The sequence below is a fragment of the Corvus brachyrhynchos genome, unplaced genomic scaffold (genome assembly GCF_000691975.1).
Source record: "Corvus brachyrhynchos isolate BGI_N302 unplaced genomic scaffold, ASM69197v1 scaffold103, whole genome shotgun sequence".
In the NCBI taxonomy this organism is placed as follows: domain Eukaryota; kingdom Metazoa; phylum Chordata; class Aves; order Passeriformes; family Corvidae; genus Corvus; species Corvus brachyrhynchos.
Window position 1 is genome coordinate 5,581,562 of NW_008237436.1, and position 21,793 is coordinate 5,603,354.

The window sequence follows — 21,793 nt, forward strand, 5'->3', positions numbered from 1 at the left end:
AAGATCAAAGGGCTTAAAAACTTGTCACTTTCTGGATTTAGTAATTTTTTTTTTTTTTTAATAATTACCACTCTTCACAGTAACTTCATGTAAACTACAGGCAACTTCCCTAAAAAAATTTAATTTATCAATAATAATAATACAATATTTAAAGGATATGGGAGACAGGAAATTTGTGGGCAGGAATAAGGAAATGCAGTTTGATTGTCACACTGTTTTATTATAGTGCATTCATCGTGACCTGGCAGCCAGAAACATCCTTTTATCTGAGAACAATGTTGTGAAGATCTGTGATTTTGGCCTCGCAAGAGATATTTATAAGAATCCTGATTATGTGAGAAAAGGAGATGTAAGTCAAGATGCTGTTTATTTACCCCAATGTTTATAACATGTCATTTCACACTGTCCACCAAAATGTTCTGTAGACGTTCACACTTCCCGAATTTAAGACCTCAAAAGCTGTCATGGTTTTTATGTGAAGATGAGCTATCCAGATGTGTTGTGGGTCTGGGAAGCATTTCTATCCTCAGGCATAAGGCTTAGACATGCTAACTGCTTCACAGCTTTGCCCTGCTAATACTTTATTTTTTAGACATTTCTTGGCTGGCACACCAAAACCCCTTTACTCTGTAAACTTCCTTCAAGGAAACCAGTCCCTCCAAAAGAAGGTGTGTTCCCCAAGAATATCTCCAGCAGCATTATAGCATGGTTGGTGCTCGGATGCAGGGTTTTCTGCCCTGTCTCTGTGATGCTGGCAAGAGACTTCCGCTCCAACATACCCCCACATCCCTGTAAGGAAAAGGCCTGGTCATGAGTTTCCAATGTCTGGTGTTTTGTGCCACAGGTTTTTTAAAAACAGCCTTTTACTCCAACAATTTGTTAAGTGTATGAATGAGTGTGGGTTTATCTTGACTGCCTGTAAGGAAATCCCACAGGTTCCTGCTTGAATGGTAATTATTTACATAACAATATATAGCTGATACATCTATGATTAAAATCTTTTGGGCTTTGAAAAAGTCAGATTTGTCCCTTTTACTCCAGGCTCGACTTCCTCTCAAGTGGATGGCTCCTGAATCCATATTTGATAAAATCTACAATACAAAAAGCGACGTGTGGTCCTACGGGGTCTTGCTGTGGGAGATATTTTCCTTGGGTATGTTAACTCTGCACCCCAGGAGCTTGACAGTAGTGGGGACTGCAGCTTGGGGAAAACATCCATTACCTTCAATGATCTTTTGCTAGGTGTTTCAGAAAGACCTAAATCAGTCAGAAGTGAGGTGTGTGGGTAGAGGCAGAGGGATTATCGTGCCCCTGTGAACTAGAAATTTTGGTGGTTGTAAGAGCACTGAAAGCTCATTTGCCAAGCTGAAAGCCTTAGCAGATAGCACAGCTGAGAACTTTACCACCCGCTTCTGCCATGGGCAAAACCTAAGCTTCCCTCTTTTGCCTGTAGAAACCTTAGGTAGAGGATGCAGAGCAGCACAACCAGAGCAGTCACAATGCTTTGACTGACGGCACAAGCCAGGAAAACAGGGCAATTTTTAAAGCATTTTAATGGAATGTGGAACCCTGTGGGATAACACACAGCTGTTATCCTGGGTCATCAACTGCCCAAGACCAAGGCACCACCTCCTGTGCCACAGACAGCATTGAAGACACCGAGTGCCATGAGCTGGGTGCTCTCCCAAAAGCTTCTTACTCCTCTTGTGGGAGCAAGGGCGCCAAACCCACAGTTTGCATGTCTCAGATTCTGTCACCTCCATTTCCAGCCCGAGCCCAGGAGGTCCCCCCAGCGCAGGAGGGATCCAGCAACTCCTCACCCAGGCTACTGACATAGCAGGCGAAAAGCATCTGCACGGATGCTGCAGGAGGAACTAGAGCATGCAATCTGAAATTAAAACCCAGTGAAGCCTTTTTTTTCCCCTTTCTTTCATGTGGAAAAGGCAGGATACAAGATGTACACTGAGTGGAACAACAATGACCATCAGAATAGAAGAATCTTAATTGAGTTCAACACAGAGGCTGACAAAAGAGGCGAACAGCAGAGGAAACAATACTATACAATTCTCAGGACAATCAATCATTTATTAGTTTAAATACGTGTTGTTGGTCAGCCTGCCAACTCTTGTGATTTTATGGTCAGCCTCATAATACCTGCTATTTTTTTCTTAAAGCACCAGCTCCTTGAACCTGGTAACTCTCTGACTCTATGAAAGGTCTTTTTTTTTTCCTTTCATTTTCCCTTTTCCTGATTTTTTTTGTCTACAGAAAAAAAAAGACTAACAATACAATCAGGCTGCATCTGAAAAACACAGAAAACAAAAAAACAGTGCAAATGTACTGTGATCTGATCTAAAACAATGATTTCATTTTTGTCAAGGTGATTTTGAGCATTTGGGGTTCGTTAATATTGTGCTCACTACAATTTGGAATAGTACAAACCAACAGAGAGATTAGACTTGGCTTTTCAAGGGATAGTGCTCAAATCAAATTCATGTGTATTTTTTTCTGTTCAGGCCAGGAAAGCCCCACCAATAGTTGTGGTCTTGATCTTGCCCCCCCTCCAAAGACTGGGGCTTGGAGCATGATCAGCAGTAATTCCCTGCCTGTGGCAGCTGGCAGGGCCAGACCCTGCAGGGGGGTCTCCCCCTGACCCCCAGCTCTGCAACCTGATGCTGCACACCCCAAGTGTTTGAGGCAGATGCATAGGGCCACAGCTAGGTCACAGGTACTCAAGGCACGTATCTATTCTCCGAATGCCACCTGCAGGTGCCTCTCCTTACCCTGGAGTCCAAATAGACGAGGATTTCTGCAGCAGGCTGAAGGAAGGCACAAGGATGCGAGCCCCGGAGCAAGCGACTGAGGAGATGTAAGATGCCTTTGCTTGCCTTGTGTACCACTGCCCTCCTGGGCTGCCCTGCAGATGATGTTCCAGTCTCTGTAAAAGCACTCTGTGCCAGCCTAAGGAAAAACAACCCAATCCTGCATCGGTACCTTCTTGTGCACCCCCCACCCTGGTCCCTGGCTCTCCCATAGAGTAGGAGGGGGTAGGGAGCAACACAGACCCGAGCCCAGTGCAACACCAGGGCTGGGCTCTGAGGGGAGCTGAGCAAGGAGGAGGAGGAGGGGGAGGAGGAAGGTCATTCATTCCTCACGAGGTTTAACATTTACTGACATGCACACAGATAAGTGCTGGAGGAATGTGGCATTATTAACACTGTCTTAGGAAGCGACAGTAGAGGCTTCCTCGCAATCACTCGGGTAAGGAGGGCCCACCCTTTCCTGCACACGATGTCTGATGGCAGAGGAAGGTGACGGGGACCTGCAGCCTCCCCGCCCGGGTCGTCTTGAGTCCTTCCACCACCACATCAGCTGTCGCTCCCTGCTCCCCGGCCTTCAGGTGCAGTCTCAAGCTGCTGCTGCATGGCCAACATCTTTCTGGAGACCCAGGTGGGTCAGGACAGAGCACCTTGCCAGGGGAGGCACATGCAGCACACTGAACATGCACCCTGTGACACAAATCATTGAGGACCACGAACATGTCCAGGGTATTTTATCTCTGGAGGCAAAATCAAGTACGTGTGGGTGCCGCAGTGCCTTCCCGAGTGCTATGTCATGACTCTAAATAGCAACACTTACCAAAAAATAGTTCTGGCAGAAGAAAAGGATGCGAGACAGCCATACCTATCTGGGAGTACTGCCCATTGACGAATTTTATTATCCTAGTGACTGTAGATAAGAGCTTTTTTTTTTTCTCTCTTCCACATATTTTATTGCAGGAAGGAAAGCTCAGCTCAACTAATACAAGGAAGTGACACATCCATATAAGTCATCTTAGGATGCCTTTAGGATACCTTAACCTAAACATTGCCACTTCATAGACGCTTAATACAAAGGTTTAATGCTTAATTAGGAATGAAAAAAAGGAAGTATGACTGGTTGGCTGAATTATCCTTTTGATGTGGTTTTCCAGGGTGTTGCAGGACAGTTTTCTTTTTTTGTGGAAAGTTTACTATTTTACTTTTAGGAAGAGGCCTCGATGGTGTTAGAGAGAATCTTTGTAAAACCAAGCAGGTTGAGGAGTTATCATCTGTATCTGTCTATCGATGACAAGCTGTCAAAGACTGTGCTGCCTTGGATCAAACTGAGCTGTAACCCCACCATGTGCTCACTTTGCTGTTGTCCTCACAGTTACCAAATAATGCTGGACTGCTGGCAGAACAATCCCAATGACAGGCCACGGTTCTCTGAGCTGGTGAAAAAGCTGGGTGACCTGCTGCAAGCAAATGTCCAGCAGGTATTAATGTCACAACCACGTGCTGTCACTGAGACAGGGGCGACTGGCCACGTGGACCCAGGAATAATGCTTTCCTTTCTTGTTCGCCTTTAGGAAGGCAAAGACTACATACCCCTCAGCACAATATTTACAACAGAAAGTGGGTCTCCCCCTGCATCTGGTCCTTTGTGCAATGAAAATTTTCCTGTTACAAGCTCAAGTTGTGGAAGCACTGAAAACATCAGGTGAGATAAGCAAGATTAAGACTGGGTTTCTTTGCTGGGGGTGGTAGCTCGCTGCACAGCCTGCTTTGGACCTGGATGGGAGAAAACAGTGACAGCCCCCAAGTGGCATGAGTGTCCCACCAGTTGCCAAGTCACCCACTGCTGTGGGTCTTTGGAGTGCCCCTGTCCAAGGGGACCTGCAGGTCACAGGGTTCAGGCACTGTGAGAGGGGCAGCTGTGTGTACCCCAGGACTGGGGAGTGAGATTTGGGTGGGGTCTGGTTAACAAGTTCTTTTTATATGACCTACTTCGATGACAGTTGGGAACTGCCTAAAGAAACAGAGAAATACCCAACACTTCCTGCTCGTGCACTTCACACTCTCACCAAAAATTGTCCTGCTTCTCTTGTTGAACAGATACATAAACACTTTCAAAATAAACCCCCCCCAGCGCATAAAGACATTTGAAGAGCTTCCCATCAAGGAAACACTTGTATTTAACGTAAGTGACTCCTGGGCCAAATGGTTTGCCATGCATTTCTTTTTATTTGTGCGACAGATTTAGAGAGGGATAGTCAAGACAGGGGGTTACTGCTTTGTCAGCTCTGATACGAGGTGCAGGATTAGCTGTGCTTGCAACAAGAGGTTATCCCACTGTCCTACAAATTGGGGTCAGAGATCCTTGCTGGCTATGCCATGGGCTGCAAACACTCCTTCCCTGATAAGAAGTGGTCAGTTCCAGTAGGTCTGCACAGTATAGCTACCAGAGTCCCACCTGAAGCCCACTGGTGCGGGAGAAACACAAAAAAATCCCTTGGATTTGCACTTTCATCTGAATAGTAGTGCACAAAGGAGAATCGTGAGTCACTTTTCCATCAGAGGGCCCTGGTAGGAACAAGTCCTGTTATCAGAAGGACAAGCTGGAACCATGTCTAACAATGGGACACACACCCAACCCTGGTGTGGGTGGGCATGGGTGAGAGGATGGGGCAAGCTTTCAGTGAGCCAGTTGAATGCAGCAAGCAGCAGGAGGTGAGAAAGGCACAGTGGTCCTTGCAGGGTTGAACTGGTGGCCGGCCAGAACCTCACACTGTGTGTAGATGCTTTTCTTCTAGCACTCTGCATCTGCATTAACATTAACATTATGCATTAACATATGCATCCCAAGGCATGGGTGGTTTGGAAAGGCACCATTAAATACCTGTGCACTGCAGCACCTCCAGCAGTACAGAGCTGCTGTCTCCTAGAGCTACCGGAGTATCCATGACCAGAAGGATGCTGGAAATCAGACCAAAGAGGAACTGAGTCCTCTGTAAAATACAGTTAACACCTAACAGGACTGCATATTTCTTTTTTCTTCAAGGATTATCAAGCAGACAGTGGGATGGTGCTGGCTCCAGAGGAACTGAAACGCTTCACATGGACAGGCAGCAAGCAGAAACGGACACTCTTTGGGTCTGTATTTTATGTTCCTTTCTTCTCAGGTTTAAGATGGCAAAGGATAATTCAAGGTCTTTGTGCTAAATCATGCCTCGTGAAAGTAGCTGAGGTGTTCCCAGTCCCTGCAAACACGCTTGCTGAGGTGTGTCTTGCTTGGTTGAATCAACTGTCAATCATATTCCACATCTATGCCTTTGAGGAAGCAAATGACCCTCAACCCCTTCAATGCACATCAGCAATATGATTTACTAGCACTTTATTGATCCACCTAATGCTCAATTTAATGCCAGGCTGGACAAGTGAGTGCCGGAGAACACTGAACTATGGTAAGAGGCAGGTAACTGTAGGAAACAAGCCCTTAATAATGGGGGAGGAGGAATGAGTGGCTGTGAAGGATTTGCAGTTGTTTCTGCAAGTCCCAAGGGCACCCCAGCTGGGACAAGGCCCCCTGTGCTTGTTTTTGCCCTTTTCCATGACTCAGCTAAGCATGGCCCATTTAACACCCATGGGCTCAGGATGCTAAAGTGGCAACTTTACAATAGATGGATGTGAGGGCCTCACTTCTCTTCCTGCCTTTAAGCACTTGAATATATTGGCCATCTTCCTCCACCTAATTCCTGACAGCTGCCCAAGCAGGGAACCAGGGCTGCTGTAAGAAACGAGTTGCACTGACATGAACTCTCTGTAAATGGGAAGTGTTTATTGTCTCAATGCCAGCGCTGTATCAGTTCCCAGCTGCTGCAAAGCTGGCAGTGTCCTGGTTTCAGCTCACTGCTCCCAGCCAGCATGGAGACTGCCCAGACCCAACCCATCGTTCATGTCATGCTGCCAGGTCAAGGCCAGCCTGCCATCCTGCCCGTGCCAAACGTGTCAGTGACTTGCAGTCAGGCAGGCTGGGAGTGTAGCATTGTCTCAAAGAACAATTAAGAGCGGCTGAAACGTGCGGTCAAGGCGGACAGGACTCGCTTCACGAAAGATTCCAGTGCCCGAGAGGCCGTGGGTTGAAGGCACAGAAATACGTGTAGGAGAGCACAGCCGCTCACACGGCTGGAGAGCACGGCCTGGGTGAACGTGCTGCTCGCAGCAGCCGGCAGTGCAGCACTGCTCATGCGTGGCAAAGCCAGGGCGGCACAAGCCACTCCAAACAAATGCTGGGAAACCCTTTCTCCTGCCTTGACCTTTCAGAAAATAGGCTCCTCAGCCAATTTTTGGTACTTCAGCTCTATTGAGGTGTGCTGTCTTTGGAGGAGGCAGGTACTACAGAGCTTGGAGTGTATGTGGATATTACAGGGTTCCAAAGGATGGAATGTTCCCTAGAAGTGGTTTAACTCATTTTTTTCTCTGGGTGTTTCAGAAGGCTGCTGTCAGCCACAGGGGCAACATGGCAACCTCCCCAAATGAAATTTATGAAATGCATTTTTCTTTGCATGGCAGAAAATGTATGGAGTGTGTCCCAAGCAACCCTCTGGAAGTGCTTTAAGGGGGATTTTCAAATGCAGAAGGAAAAGGAATGCTTGGATAAGAAAAAAATGATTGAACTGAACAGTGGCTATAGAACATAAATCCTTGGGAAAACAGAGCAGTTGACTGAGATCACACAAGGTCATCTGGCCTGCAAGCTAAACAAGTGGTACCGTAGCGCTGTGCCAAAAAGCACTCATGTATGTGAATGCAGGCAATGACCCTTCAGTCTGCACACATTCCTAAAAGTGGCAGCTTCTTAGCTAAGCATCCTTTACTTAAAATTAATCAGAGCAGTAAATAAATACCCCTAAAATTCGTCAAGGTGGAGCCTGGAGGGGTTTGAGACATGTAAACTGACCTAAGCAGATGTACAGTCCTGCTTCTTCCCTTGCATCTCAGGCACGCTGCTCTGCTGTCCTGTGCTCGCTCTTGTGCTGACGCTTCACCTTGGTTTTTCTTGCAGAGAGTTGGTTCAGGTTGCCAGATTGTCAGAACAGTTTCTGAGTGAGCAGTAGCAGCTCACTGTCAGGGCAGCTGGTGCCAGCACCAGGCTGAGGAAGGGTTTCAGCTCCCTTTGGCAGCAGCTTACCTGCGGTTAGATGCCTTCACTCTAACAAAGCATTGGATGATTCAGACTGGGCAGAGCTGAAGCACTGCACAGGGTGGAAGGAGCCAACCCCAGTGCATCCAACCTGTCTCCAGAAGCACACCCAGGGTTTGTTTCAGAGGAAACTGATCAGTTGACTGCAGGAGAGAGCCAGCATCTCTCCTGAGTCTACAGCATGTGCAGTAGTGCTTACTCAGTGTGACGAGCCTGAGAGGCAGGCCCCAGGGCAGAGCAGAGCAGAGAGCCAGCCTGACAGTGCAGGGGTACCCCACTGATCCCAGCGAGGCCCCTCCTCTTGGGCTTCCACTTCTGCTGGCTTGGGAAAGGCACTAATGCCAAAGCTCACCCCTGGTTTAACTATAGGAAAGAGCAACAGCCCAAATGCTGGTGAGCCCCTTAGGCCCAGGTGGTGGCCAGGAGAGCAAAACATGAATGGCTGCAACACGTCTCAGACTTGCTAATGCCACTGAGATGAAAAATGATATTTTGCATAGCAGGAAGAGAAGTAAGGTTTTCCTAATACAAGGCCTCAGGCAAAAAGACCCCAGTAGAAAGGTTTGGGGGCAATCTTCTGAGCTATGCTCCTTTGCAGGTGGAAAGGATGCCAACTGCAACCCTTTTCTAGCTTTTCACTATTGGTGAAAAAGCCCAACCCAAGTAAGCCAAAATCCTTGGGCTGAGGCAAACCCTTGAGTCAGTGTAAATTGCAAAGCCAGAAAAACAGCAAGAATCCCACCTCCTATGAGCTGGAACAAGCATCTCAAGAGCTGCAGCCAGCCTCTAATCTCGCTCTGGTCCTGAACATGGCAGGAAACCAGCAGCCATTTCCTTCAACAAACAATCCCAATTAAAGACCAATTAAATACAGTCTCCAATTTACATTCCTAGATTGGCAAGAACATAGTCCACAGCTAGAGAAGCCTCTACTTACTGTAAACTCAGTCTCAAATTGAAGCCTGACTACAGATGCCAAAATCTCTTGAGCTCTCTCAAAGATCTTTGTGGGAATGCATGCCCAGGTACAGCAGTGCACTCCAGGTAAAATTAACAGATGCAGCTCTACTGGTATGAAGGTTTATTAAAGCAGAAGCCAAGTCTAGCTCACAAGAAAAATCTCAGGATGCAAAAGCCTGATGATGATGAAAGGATCAAAGCATGATGGTTTTTATGCTCATAACTTCTCATGCACACTCCACTTTTGCCAGCTCCTGAAGACTCACAATTACAATGTAAATCACAGAAGCATTTCTCTTAAAACCCATCACAAAAAGTCCACTGCATCTGTGACTAACCTTGTCATAGTTACGGAATTTATCCCAAGGCAATTACTTCTCCATCTGCCAACAGATGCAATATAAAAATATGGGATGCATCTGCAATCCTCATCATGAGGGCTCCTCCTCATGAACTCCATTCACCTACTAATAAATGTAATGGGGACACTACATCTTAGGGGGACCTTCCAGTTTCCCAGTAGGACAGAAGACAGAGACCGTACTCCCTAAAAAACCACACAGGCTTGTGAGTTAAGAATTTGAGAAACTGTGACATCTAAAAGGAACTGTTGTAATCATGAACGGTCCTGTGCTACTATTTCTGTAGTTTTACTTAAAGGCCTAACAGCGCAAAACAAAATGAAAAGCAAAACCCCAGGCTCTGAAAGCCTCAACAGATGCTCTGTCTTCTCTGGAATTCAAGACGAGAGCTGCCAATGTTCCTGACCTTATAAATGGAGAGGGGTGGATTGTCCATGAACTTACAAAAATACAGGGGAGGAAATCTAATTTTAGACACTGTGGTCCAATGTGTTTACTTTAGGATTTCACATGTAATCAATGATGGAAGAATGCTCTGGCTTGTCCTTTGTCTACAGATAAATCTCTGGAATCCAAGTTCAACGGTGTGAAAATTCTCTTTGCCTTAATTTTCTTCATTATTGGAAGAGCCCTTTTAAGCACTGTGATCTCTGAATATGGGTGAGAAAGTGCTGTAAGGCAAACAGTGTCTTTAAAAGTGGCTTCACGGAGAAGACATTAAACCTCTCTTTGTGTAAAGGGCATCTTATAAAAGGATAACTGGTCCTTTTATGGGACAGGAAAACTCTAATTCAAACCAGCAGTTCATGGCAGCTGCCAAAAGAAGCCAAAAAAAGAGGAGATAGCCAGACCTCATGCCCTTCCTCACAAACATCAGCCATTTATATTAGAAATTCATCCCAGCATTAGGCTTTGGGAACACTGACACTAGCAGTTTTCTACTTTTGCCTCAAGGCTTGAGACCTTTCATCACTTCACTCCTGCTCAAAAACCCCTATTCCCTTAGGAAGAAACATTTAGATGTGGGGATCTAAACCCACCCCGGCATCAGCAGAGATGCCAGACACTGCCCACTACTTCCCCCTGCAATAAAGTTTCACTCCCCAGCACCTGCCACAAATGAGCAATTAGAGCTTAGGCTGAATAATCAAGTACTCCCCCTAAGCAGCAAGACTGATACAATGAACACTAACACCTTTAACAGTGATGTTCACTCACAGCACCTCTGTTCCAAAGGGGACTCACAGGGAACACAGAAGGGCTCCTTCATTCCTCTGGCCTGCACTCCCATTGAGCGAGTCCATCTGCATCAATGCCCCTCCCACCATGTGAGAATAAACAAAGCTGCTTCTTGTGACCTGGCTTTGCTCAAGTCACTAAAACAAAAACCTTTACATGTTAAGAAAGCTCACAGTATCACTGCTCTATTACAGCATTAAAGGTGCCAGCAGGAGCAAGGAGTCAGTGCTTTCTGGAATAACCAAGCCAAGAAGCTTCTGCAGTTTCAGCTGTGACCAGCTCAGTGACTCCAAGCGAAGATACACCTATGGTTATGCGATGCTGGAGAAAATGAAAGCCAGCCATCCTCCTCCTGACTACAACTCTGTTGTCCATTACTCTCAGCCACCAGTTTAAGTACTTCTAGGCCAAGATCTAAACACACAGGTTCTTATGGAACACTGTCAGTTAAAAACTTAGACCCAAATTATTTTAGTTACCATAAAATTTAAGAAGTTATCATTGACTTAATCACAGTGATCTGCTTTTCTACAGATTGCAGCACACATATTCAAAATACAGCAAAATATTATTGCTTAAACCTCAGCTTTCCCAAATGCTCAACACCAATAGCTTTTGCTAAAAATGCCGAGTGCTTCTGCATCCAGGAAAATCTGGATGGTCATTATTACAGCCTCTGCTCAGACTTGGGTGCAGCACTGCTGTCCTGATTGGGAGAGGCAGCTGGGAGCCCTACAGAGCCGGGAATCTGCACCAGGCACTGAGGTATTTGCATCCTATTGCTGGAAAATAAAGGATTCTTCAAGAAGACAGAAACTAGAAACAGACCACAAACTAAGTTTTTAATGAGAACTACTTTGAGAAACTTGTGGGAAGGCTGATGCTTGGGGAAGCTGAATAATAACCTACTTGGGGATGGGGCATTGTATGGATCTTACTGCTCCAGATGGCAGATGCAGTAGGGAGCCTCGCAATGCAAGGATTTAAAATGTGTTGCTAAACACAATTGGCAAGGATAGAGGAGGACTAAGACCAGATCCAGGGCTGTAACAACACATATCAATTCAGGTTGGACAGTCCTGTTGAAATCAAGTAAATATTGAAGTTTTGCACTTTGTCAGTAAGCCAACATGCACACACTGGAACCAAACCACAAGCTAGATAGGTTAAAGCCAAGCTCTGTCCATAAAACCTCACAGACCTTCTAACACTGCACTGATTATATTTTATTTATGAGAATCTGTCTAAAAGACAGGATGGCTACTAGACTGCATACACTTTAATTGATCACTAGAGAGTTTGAAGAGATTAGTTAGAAATTACAAGACAACCTGTAAAGTTAGGGTAGCTTTTCTATGAAGACAGCTAAATTTCCATGTTAAGTTACCAGTATGTACAGGAATAAAAATGTATCATTCATTTCCAACAGACTTTTGCATAGCATCTCAGAAAGGTCAGGAGTGTTCTTTGCTTGAGAAGCATTAGGATACACCCATTCCCTTTCACCTTTGAATGCAGTATTAGGATGAGAGCTGGACATTTAACGCAGTAGCACTGATATCTGCCAAATCAATTACTGCCCAATCCCAGCTTCTCATGGTCCACTAAAATATATATTAACTCAAATGCTACGTGTTATATGATCTCTTGCTCTCTTAGAATTCAGCTAAAGAGCTGTGAATGTAACCCACTAACAGACTTTAAGGCAAATGACCTTTTGCATATTTACAAATAAAAACTATCTTAGATATTCAAGTAAAATAAATATGTACCACTACTTCTGAGCTAAGTATCTCTGTGCAAGAGATCATCAGTTTTAAGTATCTATTGCACTGTCTCTTGTTGGTAAAGTGTATTTGACCTTGATCAAAACAAAAGTTTCAGAACTGTTTTGTAACTAGAATTGAGCAAAAATAGTTACAGGATGATGCATCCAAAAGGACGTGTTTGCACACTGTAAATATATAAATATGCTTTTTGTGCATAAATATTTAAGAAAACTGGACTACAAAGATTACTTTTATATGAACCCCCAAGTGTCTTCAGATGTGAATAACTCCTGTTTTGTCTTGCATTTTCTGTCTTTATATAATGTATTTGACTGCTAAATTCATATAATAAAGTTTGCTTTTGAAAAAAAATCAGAGTTCTACCAGTGTCAAAAGACTGCTGTGGCACACAAGTCAGCACTGGGCAGTGCAAACATCCGGCACACATCCATCCCACAGGCTGGTTTTGCGAGCAAAGGAGAACATGGAATAATCACACAGAAGGCACACTTCTCGCACAGCAAAGCAGATAAGGTGACAGACACCTGTCACTATTCCTTGTATGGGTGACATCCCCTAGGTTCAGCATATTTAAGAAGTGCTTAACTGCTGTCTAGAGGCAAAAATTCAGCTCAGCCTCTGGGAGAGGCAAGGTTTCATGGTGGGGGAAGACAAAACAGCACATGGATAAACATCCACCCAATCCTCCACACTTCCTGGTTCCTTCTGCAGTTAGAAGATGCACTACAGACAGAAGGACAGCAAACAGAGCAAGGCATCCCCAACAAAGCCTGTTCTGAAGCTACTGTGACACCAGGTAGCACCTTAGGCCTCGGTAGAGACTCTCCTTCGGACAATCCCCACATCTCCACGCCATCCACCTGAAGCTGGAGATGCTGCCTCCACAGAGATGTTCAGTCAAGTGCTCTGTGCTAAACAACATTTGATCATCTGAGGGGCTCTCCAAGCACTGGAAGGAACTGGAGATGAAACTTTCTCTGGGAAAGCAGAACATAATGGGATGGCAATCTGCTGCAGGAGTTGTGTAGCTGTTACTCCACATCACTAAGGAGGAAACTGGAGACTGGATATCTGCATCAATCAAACTTACTGCAGCTTACATAATAACATTTCTAAAACACTGCAATTTAAGGGATAATGACTCCATGTTAAATAGGTGCAGGGACTATTGACAATTTCACATATATTACACAAAAATTCATCTTCCATAAGCATGGTTGGGATTGGATGGATAGGAAATTTTATCCCACCAGCAAATCATCTAACCTTTGCTGGTTAAAAATACAGAAAAAGAACTCCTTGAAATGAAGAAGTCATGACTCCATGTGCAAATTCTCAGAGAAATTAACATACTTTGTTATTGAGCAAAAAAAGCTCAATAAACATGAAAGTAAGGGTACTTGAGCGGAGTTTTCAAAAGTAGAGCTTATTGAGTAAAGCAGGCCTGATCAAACTGAAGCAGATGGGATTGGACTTGGGAGTTAAGGAAATGTGCATTAATACAATTCTAGTGAACAGTATCTCTAAGTTTTAGGATATCTAATACACTCTAAGTGGCAAGCACTAAACACAATTGGTGACTCTTGTTTGCTTAAACTCTGCACTGCAGACAGAATGAATACAAAAGAAGTACGAGACAGAATGAAATAAAATTCCGGCACCAAAGTTGAAAACCCCTGGATTCAAACTTCAGAACTTCACATTGTCAAAATAAGGCCATGTTACTTCTGGTATTCTTTATTAAAAATACTGCTGTACACATGAACAATGAAAACAGGATTAAAGATGAGTAACACATACTGGGATCATGACATTAGAACTTAACATACTGGTGCTTTTTAGGGGAAGCAGTTGACACCTGAATTACTGAAACAAGGGCAAATCAAAAATACATAGGTACCCTCAACAAAATATTTACAATATAGTAAATACAGCAACAGAATTTAAAACAGGTACAAAAATTAAAATGACCAACATCAGATGATTTCAAAGGTTGTCCCTTCTGTGCTTTTAGCTGTAAAAAATAGGAAGGTCAGAAATAAATTTCCCATCTGGGAGGGCACATCCTGGTGACTCTTCTTTTAAATACAGATATACAGTTCTTCCTATGAATGGATCAAACTACAACTTTAGGACAACCTTCTAAATGGAATTTAAATGGGGTAGAAGGGCTCTCCCCAAAAAAACACCCAAGCTGAACTTCAGACTGTTCAAATCATTCCCAAATACAGACCAAATAAAATAAATAGAAAACAAAGATCAACTTCTTTTTAATTTTATGTATTACCTGACACCAAATATTTTCTGGCTGACATTATGTATGAAAACTTATTAGCTGTCTACCTTTTTATTTTTAAACCAAGTCCTGAGGTTACTAGGGGCTGAAGCAAACTGACATTATGCAAATACACACAGGTTTGCAATTTAGACATGTCTTGCAGAGGGTGTGCTGGTCTAAAAAGGATGAGAATTCAAGCCCTATTTTACCCCTGCCTTACACTTCCACAAAATATTGGTCCACAAATTAAATTTTCAAAGGTTCCCAAACCCCACAACTGAACAGATGATCCCCTTTCATTTTCAAAGAAAACAATACTGGAAAAAACCTCAGCCCGCTTATAAATTAAGCATTCCATATTTCTTCTAGAATACAAGTACTTCTTTTTTTGTACAAAAGAATTACAATATGATTTGTCAAAAAACATAGAAAAGACAGCTGCTCTTTTCCTCAAATACATGAGCTAATGATAAAAGACTGTTCTGCATGTTCACTTTTCAAAGTTCCTGTTCCTTTTATATTAAAAAGAACATTCTGGCAACTGTTATCGTTTGAATATTAAACATTATGTTCCTTTTAAAATTGCAACAATAATTGATTTTTAAACTCAACAACTGATGCTACCTAACGTGGATTCAACCACATTTTCTAAAACGTGTAAAGCATGTCCCTAGTCTTCAAAGCTTTCGATGTGAAGAGAGTTGCTTTTTTCTTGATGCAAGTCTCAAGGCGGAGAATCATTTTAAAGCTTATAAAAGTGGACAGAGAAATATTAAAAACTTCTCTGAAAACTACAAATATTGAGAATTATTAAAATTGATGTCAGTAACATCAGTTGCAAGTGCTTAAGAGTCTGTCCTGACCTTTTGAGTTTCCACATTTTCTTCATGGTGAGCACCCAGTGCTATTAAAACATTCAGTGCTGGGAAAGGATAGATACAGTCTTCACTACTGCTTTAAGAAAGGAAATTCCTACATATTTGGCAGTCTTCAGTATCAAAGTGTAGGTGTTTAACTAGAAATCCCATGAATACCCAAGTTTGGAGACAACTGCATGTCCAAAAATTAGAAAGGTAATTGAGGAGCAAAATTCCAGACTTTTGAGACTGAATTACTTCAGGAATATTCATGTGTTGAGTATTAGCAAAAGTAATATTACTTTGGGCTAAGCAGTGACTGCAAAGGCACAGCAGATCATTATCCCTCCAGATTCAGGCCGTAAAACTTGAAAAGCTCTTGATGCCAGACAACTGCTGTGTTTAGTTAGTCTTCTTTTAACAGTGTCTTTGTATCTGTAATCCAGTGTAGCGTACCATAATAAAGCTGTGGTTCAAAGAACAGAACTTTATACAAAAATCATACTGTAAATAACCTAAAGTAATACACTCCTGAAACTTCAGGCATTTAAACAATTTCTTTAAAAAAAAATCTATTAAAAAAATTGCATAAATGTAAATGCTTCTGACTACCAGGAAAACGTACAAACAGTTTTTAAAAGGCGCTGGTTGTGTTTAGAGCAAGTTTGATATGCTCCTTAAACTATAGATGTTTCCCATTATGCTGTTTTCGTCACTTCGCTTAGACAAAGTTTAAATCAAATGACAGGGGACTTTCTTTCCTTTTTTGTCAATTCACCAATACTTCACTTGACTGGTTTGAAAATGTTTCTTCTTCTCACATTTCTTTGAGCTAACAGTGGGTGGCATACAGAGCTTGCATACAACACACTCTTACAGAGGTTACGAACTAAACGGTCATTAATAGAACAAAATTTCTATTAAATTATTTACCTGGTCCTTTATGCTATTCTGGGTGCAAATAATATCAAAAATGAATAAATTTTGCTATATCCTCAGTGACAAAAATGTATCCCAGAAATGTCCTTGCAAAGAGTTTCCCTTAAGTATACAATGTGGCAAAACTTCAGAGATCAGAAAAGTCTTAAAAAAATTAAAATTAGTGCATATACAAGTGGAAAAAATAAAAGTAGGAACATCATGCACCTGATGTGTTCCTTAATCTAAAATAAATTCTTCACAGATAAAGCCTCCAATGGCAGCCTTAGCTCTAGGATAAGTGAAACATTCTTCCCTTCAAGTAACAGTGTACCTGACTGAAGTGCAAGCAGCTTTGCTCATCTCCTGTTTGTTTCCCAAATGTGAAATGAGATGACAACAACAATTCAGCTGTAGTGCAATTTGCTATTGGTTAAGTTCCTCAGCAATGTCCTGCATGCTTTCAGCAAATACTACAACTGACCATTTGCGGCTGCAATCAGTTCTTGAAAAGTATTTTCAAAGCAGCGTTTTAAATCGCTGTAAGTTACCACAAGTACACTCTTCTCATCTCTGGAAATGAGGCTTATTTTTTCTGGCACACCAGCATCTAACTGTAACAAGAATGCAAAAGATAAAATAAAAGAAGTGTGAAAGAAATGGCAAAACATTTCCCCAACAACAAAAGCAATCAATTTCTTGGCAAGTACATTGTTATGGTGCAGTTCAAATCTGCAAACAGGACACAAAGGAAGGATCTGAATTGCACCACAACAACATCCTTGCCAAAAAATTGAGACATTTTGGTCTTAACCTGAGGGACATTCCAGATCTTAGGACTAGACAACAATTGTTTTCTTCCCTTTCCCCAAAGCTAATAATCCTGCAATGCTATATTTCCCTGTGTAGAAAGCCAGGCTGAATTTTCATGTACCTCCTGAAGAACAAAACTAAATTTGACATTACATTTGCACGTAAGATCCACAAGCCTAAATGTAGGGTAGGTAATTTACTTCTTGACCACTCTAAAATGAGATAACCGATGGATCAGCCCCAGGTAGTCTGGTAGAAACCCAATCCTCACTTTTTTGGTAGTACTGCGAACAAACTAGTTCCTATAGCTCCTAAGCTGTATGGTACATTTCATCCCTTAGAAAGAAAAAATTACTTTGGTGTAATCCATAACCAAATGGATAATTTGAGGTTGAAGATCAACATTTGTTCCACATTTCTTTTCATGCTTTGTTCTGACTTCTCAAATTTAATATGTACCTTATTTATTATATACCATTAGATCCTAATTTCTAACAGAGGAATATCCTGCTTTACATGCTGAAGCCCATTACATTAGTGCTTCCTATGTTCTTCTCACTTTGCAAGAAATGTTCATCAATAGAGAACTGCTAGACTCTCTTATAATGCAGAACTTCTGTAGTTTTGTTTTAGTCAATACGTTGATATTTCCACCACAGTCTTCCTTATTCCAATACAAAGGCAGGGCAGAGACAAGTGAGATATGACACTACCAATCCATTCTTTGGAAATACAACCCCAGCAGGTTCAAATACATGTATTATAAAATGTTGCACTGAATAGAAAACCAATTACATTTGTCACAGAGATGTGACATTAGCTGCTGTGACAGCGAGTTAGAAATTTCTTGCATTTGTCATCTAAAGTAATGTTTTGGGCGTAACATTAAAAGCTGGAACCTCCACATTTTAAAGCTCCTGCTTTGCAAACAGTTTCAGAAGGACAAAAAGCAAGCCAATTAGCTTCTAATTTTTGTAGAGTAGGAAAAAACCACCAGTGTCTTCCAACATCCATTACAAAATATTAACACTATTAAGGTGTTTGTGAAATACTGACCACTGTTCATTCCCATTAGCATCATACAACAAATCAATTACCTTAATAATGTAGGACATGGAAAACCTGTATTAAGAAAGCCACACTGCTAACTAGAAACATCAATATTTATGGCTATCTTCCTCTCCCCCTGTGGAGGCATAAATCAGTATTCTCAGCTGCAAAGATGCTCAAAACACCCCATCGAAAAGAAAGGTTTGTTGCTTGTTGTTTTATTTTTAACAACAGAGTAGCTTTAATTCAAAAAGAATGCTTTTGGCAAGTAGCAGTAAAGTCCATACAACTTTTCTAGTACTTCTGTAGTTTCTGAATCCCTTTTTAGAGTGTATTTCCAAAGGAGAGTTCTGTAAGCCTTACATTTTTTGTGTGCTGAGCCTACAACCACAAAAGAGAAGAGCCTCTGTTTAAAAAGGGAAGCCATGAACATTTATAGAACAAGGCATTCTTTGACATTGTCTCTTACCTGACCTTTGAATTCAGGATTGTCCCCTCTTGCTACAGTACTGTATGAGTCACTGCTTTCAAATCATGATGGCATTTCAATGCCTACTTGAATGTCAACATGCTTTCTTTTTGATTTAGCCTCAATCCCTTTAATGTCCTTTTTAAAGTGATTACAGACACCAACCAGAAAGATAAAAAGGAGGTTAAAAAATGCACAGCAGTGGTCTAATAGGAGGTTAGAAACCCTGACAATTTTAAAAAAAGATTTAACTGTACAGTTATTTCACGTCAAAGGATCTGAACATATTCCATTTTCTTTGGAAGGGAAAGTTGGATATCCTAATCCTAGAAAAGAAAATATTGGGCACTAAAACTGTATTGTCAGTGTCTGCATCACCATTTTCTACAGAGCAAGTGAAATTACCAAGCAGCTACAAAAACAACAACAAAAAAAAGTAGCAGCATCTTATAGTCTCCCATGAATTAGTGAAGCTTGGCAAAACAATGTAAAGTAAGTTGAAAGCTGATCTACCAATAAAAAAATAATCAGCTCAAGTACTTCTTAATTTATGGAACAAGACATGTTCTTCATCTACTGAAGATGTTGTGGTCTCTCACACATCTGCTATTAATCATGAGAGTGCTCAGATAAAATTTTGCTAGTGGTGCAGCTCTTAGAAAACTGCAAATAGCTTTGTTAAGTCAACCTTGGAAAACAAAGGGCTGGGGAGGCTAGGGAAGTTATTACAGAAGTGGACTTAACATTTTAAGTCTCAGAAATTTTCCAGCACTGTCCTAGACGGTAAGGATTTTGCACAAATTTCTGTTGCAGTTTCCCTCCTGTCTCCTACTCTAGTCAGCACAGTTTAGGAATGGATCTTGCCTTATGACCATCCTTTGTGATAACTATCAGCAGAAACCTTCCCCAGTTAAAGGAGTATTATGGATCCTTTATGCTGTGTTGAAAGACCAGAGTAGCATAAAGGGACCAGCATTGCTTATCCACAGTAATCAATGCATTCTAGGATGAAAAGTTAATACTGTAGCTCATGCTATATTAACAAATTTTTAATATTCATGTACTAATTTTATTTAAAATAGCCATAGATGTTGGAATATTAGCTTAGTGAATACATGGTTTTAATCCGAAATGGGAAAAATAACCGCCAGCTAAACCAACGGCATTAACCTTGCAAGGTCAGCTTGCTTTGCAGTGGAATACTCTGTTAAAGAACACTAACAAATGTTTAAAAGCTAACCAAAGTACAGTGTACCTTGTTAAGACATGAGATAATGTGACTGAGGTCAATCCAAGGAGTACCCGCTTCTGTCACCTGATGGAAAAGGTGATCTCGAAAGAGCTTTAGTAAATACCTGTCTCCAGTTTCTGACCATGTTGGGTCCTTCTGAAACCTGGTGTGAAACAAAGGCTCATATTAAAGCTCAGTCAGTTAAGAAAAACCAAACCCCACAGATATAAATGACACTTCAACGTCAGCTGAGTAGTCTTACTGCACCACTGATCTACCTGTTATCAATTGCAATTAAATTAGTCTTCCCCTGCCACAAACAGAAGACAACTGTAACAGAAGATAATCAAAAACTTTCTCAGCTGCTTGAACACCTAAAGCTAATGCCTTCCAAGAGCCACAGAAAAGCAACAGAAGAAAGCAAAAATTATCTGCAACAAGTTTAACACATAAATGTTAGAAGCCTGCATTATAAACATAACTCTAAGTTTATGCAAAAGGATGGAAAACAGACCATGAACACTTCGTTTTGATGTAGTTAGTCAATAAAAAAAAAAACAAGGTGAAAACTCACTAGCTTAAAACCAGTATCTAAATCCTTTGCTTCAGTTAAAGGAAGCTATGGATTTCCTCCAAAACTACTGCCGCTCACAAGAGACTGCTGAGTGAAACCGTACTAAATACAATGAAGCAACTTTGGCATAACTATTTGTAGTCTTCTCTTGTCTATTTAAAGTTTTGGTCAAAGTCGCTTATCTAATTTTTCTCAGGGCTTCTGAAATACTCATTTCACCAGGGGCAAATATGGGGAAAAAGGTTTAGCTTAAACTTATGAAGGAAGAAACAGTGCATTGCAAACCGGGTTTTACATACTCTAAACGATAAAAACAAGTATTTCTTACTCTGGCCTCTCATTGATTGTTCCCAATTTTGCTAGAAGCCTGAACAACCTTCCATTTTGCACCTCCTAGAAAACAAGAAAAAGGTTATTAAGAGTTTCTGAAACAAAATTATGACATTTACTTGCAAAAGATACATGGTAATAATGCCAATGAAGCACTATCAATTATAAAGACTTATTTATTCAAAGAAGAGGGTGTAATTTTTTCAGACAGAGATCAAATGCATTGTTTTATGTATCAGTAGTCCAATGCTCATTTTAGCTCTTCAAATTATAATATGAAGATTCAACAACTAATGATACCTTTCTGCCCCAGCAGGAACTGGATCGAGCAATCTATTTCTTTGTGGAAATACAAGTCTAGTCTCTTGCCATCCTATACTCACAGGTATGCTAAAATATAGTAAGTTAAACAAGAAGAACATGGGTTTTTCATAGTTTAACATAGTTACCAAGATATGCAGAAGCACACAGTACACCACCTTATTTCAGGTAAAGATGAGAAGAAACAGTCTACCAGATTTGTTTTTCAGAAATGCTTTGTAGGCCATTATTAGTAAATATTTAGCAATAATATCATTGGATCAATACTCAAATGATAATTGATTGAAGAAATAATTTTGAAACAAGTCAAAACAGCTAGAATCTAAGTCTTAAAAGAGTATAAATGCTGAGTCCATAAGTGACAGAAATAAAGCAGGGACAACGAGGTCACACAGAGGCAGAACATTAGAATTATAGATGTTTAGAATATATGCAACTGGAAGTTGATTTAGTATGTTTTTCCACATCACTTAGGATGCAGTAAAAACAGTAACATCCTAGCTTACATTAAACAAAAAATTAATTCACAGTGTAAATCAAAGTTGTCAGGAAAAGATTCTCTTCTGGTATTATTCACATTCTCCAACAGCTCAGCTC

At 41.6% G+C, this 21,793-nt stretch overlaps 2 protein-coding genes across 3 annotated transcripts in view; one reads left to right on the top strand and one right to left on the bottom strand.

Annotated features, from left to right (window-relative positions):
* The window catches only part of FLT1 (fms related tyrosine kinase 1), a 108,857-nt gene extending 97,734 nt beyond the window's left edge, over nt 1–11,123 (top strand). For both annotated transcript variants that reach the window (XM_017731376.1, XM_008631458.2), the window contains exons 23-30: nt 227–349; nt 1,042–1,153; nt 2,770–2,869; nt 4,192–4,297; nt 4,391–4,521; nt 4,917–5,001; nt 5,863–5,954; nt 10,760–11,123. In XM_017731376.1, the coding sequence (XP_017586865.1) occupies nt 227–349; nt 1,042–1,153; nt 2,770–2,869; nt 4,192–4,297; nt 4,391–4,521; nt 4,917–5,001; nt 5,863–5,954; nt 10,760–10,961 (951 nt within the window). In that variant the 3' untranslated portion in view covers nt 10,962–11,123. The remainder of the gene's footprint in view (nt 1–226; nt 350–1,041; nt 1,154–2,769; nt 2,870–4,191; nt 4,298–4,390; nt 4,522–4,916; nt 5,002–5,862; nt 5,955–10,759) is intronic.
* Nucleotides 11,124–14,071: 2,948 nt separating this feature from the next.
* The window catches only part of PAN3 (PAN3 poly(A) specific ribonuclease subunit), a 66,678-nt gene continuing 58,956 nt past the window's right edge, over nt 14,072–21,793 (bottom strand). Inside the window, 3 exon segments of the mRNA XM_017731377.1 lie at nt 14,072–17,022; nt 19,996–20,134; nt 20,874–20,938. Of these exon segments, the coding sequence (XP_017586866.1) occupies nt 16,882–17,022; nt 19,996–20,134; nt 20,874–20,938 (345 nt within the window). The 3' untranslated portion in view covers nt 14,072–16,881.